The sequence below is a fragment of the Pelmatolapia mariae genome, linkage group LG12, assembly GCF_036321145.2.
Source record: "Pelmatolapia mariae isolate MD_Pm_ZW linkage group LG12, Pm_UMD_F_2, whole genome shotgun sequence".
NCBI lineage: Eukaryota > Metazoa > Chordata > Actinopteri > Cichliformes > Cichlidae > Pelmatolapia > Pelmatolapia mariae.
Window position 1 is genome coordinate 24,101,477 of NC_086237.1, and position 6,358 is coordinate 24,107,834.

The 6,358-nt window shown below is 40.9% G+C and overlaps 1 protein-coding gene across 1 annotated transcript; it reads left to right on the forward strand.

Moving 5' to 3' along the window:
• The first annotated feature begins 4,049 nt into the window (after positions 1 to 4,049).
• LOC134639297 (hydroxycarboxylic acid receptor 2-like) lies at positions 4,050 to 5,483 on the forward strand. Its single transcript, XM_063490416.1, has one exon. The coding sequence runs from the start codon at positions 4,050 to 4,052 to the stop codon at positions 5,013 to 5,015; it is 966 nt and encodes a 321-aa protein (XP_063346486.1). The 3' UTR covers positions 5,016 to 5,483.
• Positions 5,484 to 6,358: the final 875 nt, after the last annotated feature.

Below are 6,358 nucleotides of genomic sequence, written 5' to 3' on the forward strand. Positions count from 1 at the left end.
TATGAGGAAAGGCAGCCCAGAAAGTTTACCAGCGGGACACATCGTTGCATGCCTCAACTTCACAGGGTGTTTCAGTCTATTATCCCAAGCTAATCTGCATTTTTTAACCTCCCTTGGTTAGGTTTAGGGATTAGAGATCTGATCTAGATTATCATATTACAATTTGGGACACATTGTCAGTAGTGGACCTTGGATTCATCGGGTGTTTCAGCCATTATCACTAGACACCCTCATCCAAGGAGCCCCTGCCAGGGTTGATCGACCTGGGAGTGTGTCACTGGTTTATGTTAAATTGTTATGTCTCTACTTTCTTCTGTTTAGTTTTCTTCAATTTATTTTCACTAACACATGTTAGTCATATGATGCAGTCACGTGACCAATTAAACTAAGATACCGGAGGGCATTATACAGCAGTTGTTTTGTTTGCTCTCAATTTTGACAGCCCTATTAAAGATTAATATCAGTCTGTACATGCTTCAGATAGCTTTTCAAATTCTTTAATTCTCATGCGCTTTTGCAACTTTGTACTTTTGTGTTAGTATTTTTACCCCAACGGGGTGATTATCAAAGGGCCACTACACATGAAAGCAGCTAAAATTAAATGCTTCACTCCAATGTAAAATGTTACCCTACTTAGCGATGCAGCTAAATTATGTAAAACGTGTCCGACAGTAAAGTTTTATCTGAAAGGTCCAAAATAACACGATTTGTTTAAGTATTCATACGTGACAGAGAGACGTGCTGACCTCTGCTATTTCAGCCAGTGGTGTTGTTAGCAGTCAAAACTGGAATTATGAACTCAATAAAGAACCATCAGACTTTATTCCACCATGATATACCATCTGGGGAAAAATCTGATTGATCTGAAAAACATACTGTCAATGCAGTAAAAGCATATCTGGATAGAAAAACACACTGGAACACTATCAGTCATGCACTGGTCTCTCCAGTTCAATTCAATTCAACGTAATCTCCTACGACATTGGCGTCCACATATGTGGACAATACATTTTGGGTTGTCTAGACCAAAATACCAATTTTGCTCTACAAGGGCCTGATATCTACTTATGAGGACATTATACTGCCACTGTTATTTTAAAAAATCAGGTAATTCTTTGCTTTTACATTTATCAGGTCCCAACTGTCATGGTCCGCGGTGGGCGGCTGGAATTTCCATCAGGCTCCTGAGCCTACCTGGGATCCGCCCCTGGGCAGGACCACCTCCTCCAGTTCCTGCACACCTGGAGCCAATTGCAGGCAATCAAGCCAGAGTGATTTAAGCCAGTTCGTCATCAACTAATTTTCTGGATTCACCTTGGCTCAAACCTTTGGCTCACGCTGTGCTCTCGGACTCAGGATACCAAGCCACCATTCTGGAAATCACTCTGTGTACCTCACCTGCCTGCCCTCCTGCTATCACACTCCATCCGGAACCTCCGGATGTCACCTCACCCCGGATACCAGTCACCCACCTCTCATCGCTCTGTTTCTCCTCCTGCAATGTGACTGCTTACTGCCCAGCTCCAGGCTGCGTCTCAGGCCTATCTCTCTCTAGTTCTGCGTTCCCCTAGCCACATTACCCAGGCCACGCCACGTCAAGTTCTACGTTTTATTGCTTTTGTCCTTGCCATACTTCCAAAGCCTAAGCCTAACTAATAAAATATTGTTAAACCGCCTGCTGTCTCTTTTCTGGGTTTCTGCGCCTGAGTCCTGTTTCTGTACAGACCACTCGGTCCCGTGACGCCAATCAGCCCAAATAGCAAAGAGAAATTAATAATGCATGCCATGAAAGAGTTTGGGTCTTAGGAGGTTAAACAGTGCCAAATCGCAACAACAGTTACATCAAGGCGCTGTATATTATAAGGTAAAGACTCTAAAATAATACAAAGAAAACTGAGAAAATCCCCAACAATCATATGACTCCCCTATGAACAAGCACTTTAGCAACAGTGGGAAGGAAAAACTCAATTTTAACAGGAAGAAACCTCCAGCAGAACCAGGCTCAGGGAGGGCTGGCCATCTGCTGCGGCCGGTTGGGATGAGGGGAGGAAGACAGGATAAAGACACACTGTGGAAGAGAGCAAGAGATTAATAATAACTAATGATTAAATGTAGAGAGGTGTGTAATCACGTAGTGAGTAAAAAAGAAACACACACAAAGAAACAAATGGCTCATAATTCACTGACAAGAAAGCATCAGAAAATGAATGATAGGAAGACAAAAGCCTTTTTTTCTCTGTGTTTACAGGTGGAAGTTGCTACAGCTCAGTTTCATGTGTCCCAGGATGTAGACAGTTTCTCCCATATTTGTATTTTCACTTCTCAGAGCCCGGAGAACTATTTCTGAAGACCATTTAAAGAAGTGACGAGAAATTTTACCTAACAGAGTTCTTTTTATTGAAGAATAAAAATGGTCAAACCAACAAACTCTATTTTTGCCTTATGTACTGTATTTCCGTGTATGTGTGGGCATGTCTCAGCCAGTCACTGACCCATTTTCCAGTTTTCGGAGCAAACTATAAAAGACATGAGACACGGCTCAAAACTTATATAAGAAATAAAATGCTCGACTCTGTGACCTTTTGCACAGTTACCATCCTCAGTGATGCAACTTCATTATGCAAAACGTGTCCAGCAGTAAAGTTTTATCTGAAAGGTGCTAAATGACACAATTTGTTTAAGTATTCATAGTGAGGAAGAGACACATACACCTCCGCTATTTGAAAAAAAAAAACACAAAAACCCCCCAACTCCATGCAGGATGTGCAGAACATCATCTGACACGTTGTCCCCTCAGTTGATATTTATATAGTTTTGCTTCATGAATCGATAAACGTGGGCTTCAGTACTTCACTACGCCACCGTGGCTCATTCCAGTACTGAAGCTCTGTGAAAATAAAAAGATCTGAAACCTTTCGGACATTTCTCAGATTCTGTTTCATTAAGGACTTAAATATTATTATACAATATGTACAAGACGTAAGTACTGAATTCATTTACAACAAAGCATCAGAGAATGGATGATAGGAAGCCATGAGCCAATTAAAAACAAGTATCTTTCTGCGTGTACAGGTGGACGCTGTTAGTGGTCAGTTTAATGCATCCCAGCTGGATGCAGACAGTTTCTCTCATATTTGACTTTGCAGATCGCCTTTGTTTTTTTTTCCTGGTCTAATCTTGTTTGGTCACGTACTACCTGGTGTTAGGTAGCTTCATGAAAAAGGTGATGCAGCAGATGCAGGTTAAACACTTCTCCACGATGCATGCAACAAAGTGAAGCCTTTGTGTAAATTTTTTTTTTGGCACGTGGTAAATAAAACCAGTGCGGTACAATGTGGCTTTTTATAATTGCTGAACTTTCTCACGCTAGCTGCACAGCAGTGGGTGATTGTCCCAGAATAAGAACTTGCTTATTATTATATTATTAGGTATTATTCCAAGATAATAAAATAAATGCTAAGCTTCCTGTACATAGAGAGTGCACAATAAAAACCAACACAGATCATTATCTAGTCTTTGTGATTCATGAGAAAAGCTTCTTAGTGGAGTGTAAAATAATTATCCATGAAAGAGAGATTCTTCAGTTCTCCATGAAGGGCCCTGTGTGGACTGAGGTAAAGATGTGAGGAGCGCTTCATCACAGGTATGAGTTCCTGCTTATGTGCTCGGAGATTTGATTGAGTAGGACAGTTTTAACTGTGCAGCCATGCAGTGTGACAACATAAGGTTTATAAAACTCCAAGGATAAACAGCTAAAAATATTTCTGCATGCAGAGATGTGATCATTTGTGTAAAAGTGATTTTTTGTTATCACCTTTATTTTTATTTCTTTATTTCTACAGAAATTTAACACCACCAAGACAGACAACTAATTGCTTGTTAACACCTAAAAAAAAAAAAAAAAAAAAGCAGAAGCCTCAGGCTTCCGGGTAAAGGGTAAACCACATAATCACACTTTTTTTGCATTTGCATTTCCCTTTAAAGAGTACGGGCAGCTCAAAAGGCGTCATTTCTTTTTGTGAAGGCATCAGAGAGGCACGTAGCTCACGATGCATTGCAGCTTCAATGGCACTCTGCTGATCAATGTCCTCCCTCCTCTGCTGATGACAGAGTTTGTCCTGGGAGTCCTTGGTAATGGTTTGGCTTTGTGGATCTTCTGCTTCCACCTGAGGCCCTGGAAAAGCAGCACAGTGTTGCTCTTTAACCTGGCAATGGCTGACTTTCTGCTCAATATTGTTTTACCTCTCCGTGCCAGCTACTACTTCGCTGGGATCAAATGGAAGTTTGGAAACGCCCTCTGTAACATCTGCCTCTTCATGCTGGCCCTGAATCGCAGCGGAAGCACCTTCTTCCTGATGGCCATCGCTGTGGACAGGTACATGCGTGTGGTGCATCCCCACCATCCCATCAACTCTCTGAGCGTCTCTAAAGCCATAATCGGAGCACTCGGGCTGTGGTTGGTCACGACTTCAATGACTGCTCATGTCTTCACTTTGTCACACGTCAACACAACGTACTGTGAGAGCTTCATGATTGACACCAAGACCAAGAGTAATCTTTCTTGGCATAAGTTTGCATTTCTCTTTTCCTTCTACATGCCTCTGCTGGTCATCCTCTACTGCACATTCTGCATCGTTCGCCACCTGAAAGGGAGGCAGCTGGCCCAGCATGCCAAGATCAAGAAGGCCTTGTACTTCATCATAGTCGTGGTAGTGCTCTTCATCATTTGCTTCCTCCCAAGTAACTTCACACAGCTGGCGATCTGGATCAAGTCCCATAAATTAGCCGGTTCCTCTAACATGTGTTCTGAAATGGAAAACCTTACCATTGTATTTTACGTCACCATTAGCCTGACCTACCTCAACAGCGTGTTGGATCCTGTGGTCTACTACTTCTCCAGCCCCGTCTTTAAGAACATCTGCAGGAAGGCTCTTCATCTGCCTGAAACAGAAAATGCTGAGAGTACAGAGAAGAAAACCCGGGAAACGGGCTCCCAGTCGATCAGCCAGCTGTGATCACTAAACTGAGGAGGTATAACAAGCAGTTTCATAGCTAAAGGTTCAATTTAAAGTAAGTTGATCGATTCCATCATTAAGCTGTAAGTGCTAAAGCTATTTCATATTTACTATTTACTGCACTTTAAAAAAAAATATTAACTGCATTTTCAAAACATGGCAATTATGGAGTAAAAACCTCTAAAAGTCAAAAAACGATGCAGCTGTGTCTTCTATAGAGCCGTTTCTAGCTAAAGCAGTCTCACTCACACTTTGAAATAATAAGCTCCACACTGGCACAGAAATCCTCCGAACTGAGTAATTATACTTCTCATCAGTGAAAAGCTTTTTTCTTTTTTTTTTTACCAGCACATCACTTGCTTAGAAGCTATCACACCAATGCTGACTGCACTTTTCTAAATGTATTTGTCTTCCAAAACATGTACATGTTAAGATGTGTGAATTAAACAAAGATTGTGACGTTGATGTGAAATAAAGAGACATTTATAACCACATCTGAATAAAATTTCTTTCTTTTGTCATGTGAAAACTATAATAATGAGAAACATACTGCATATATACATAATGTATAAAAGCTTTTATACATGAGTTAAAAAATATGGATATATATTAAGATAACTTTGAATAAAAACAACAAAACTGTATGAATATGTATTCTGTCTTTGGCCAATGCTATATGAACGTATGATAATAAATATACGTTTATTGTCAACACTGAGATGTTGCCCGTTTTCTTGGAATCTTTCAGGGGTGGGCGATGAAGGGATCATAATGAAACTGCTGGCATTACAGCAGTACAATATGATATGACAGATCAGACTAAAATGTGCAGTGAAAGCATACTCCTCCTGGTTAAGATTGCTCAAATATCTCCCTGTAAAACAACAGGCACTGGAGTTTATAGCTGCTTTTAGGTGGCTGGAGTAGAGGGAGGGTACACCCTGGACCGCTTGCCAGTCTGTCACAGGGCTAACAAAGAGAGTCAGCTGTTCACACTCACATTTAAACCCTTTGCAATTTAGAGTTGACCTAAACCCACTAAAGTAAGTTTATCAATCAAAAAACAATGTTTGGACTGTTGCACAAAGATGGTGTATACCGAGAGAAAATGCAAACACCACGCAAGGGGTGGGTTTGAACCCAGGACCTCCTTGTTGTCAGGTAACAGTGCTAAACACCGCATCAGTGTGCAGCTGCAACAGCAATATCAGTATGATATAATGATAACTTGTTTATGAATAATCTTTCAGAACATGCAGATATGGCAGATGATATATAAAATCCAGACCTATCACATACTTGATACGAAGGAGAAGACAGATGTGTGCTCCATCTACACCGTT

Bases quoted from the DNA above. Each gene is read 5' to 3' on its own strand.
- LOC134639297 (XM_063490416.1), top strand. From the start codon at position 4,050: ATGCATTGCAGCTTCAATGGCACTCTGCTGATCAATGTCCTCCCTCCT.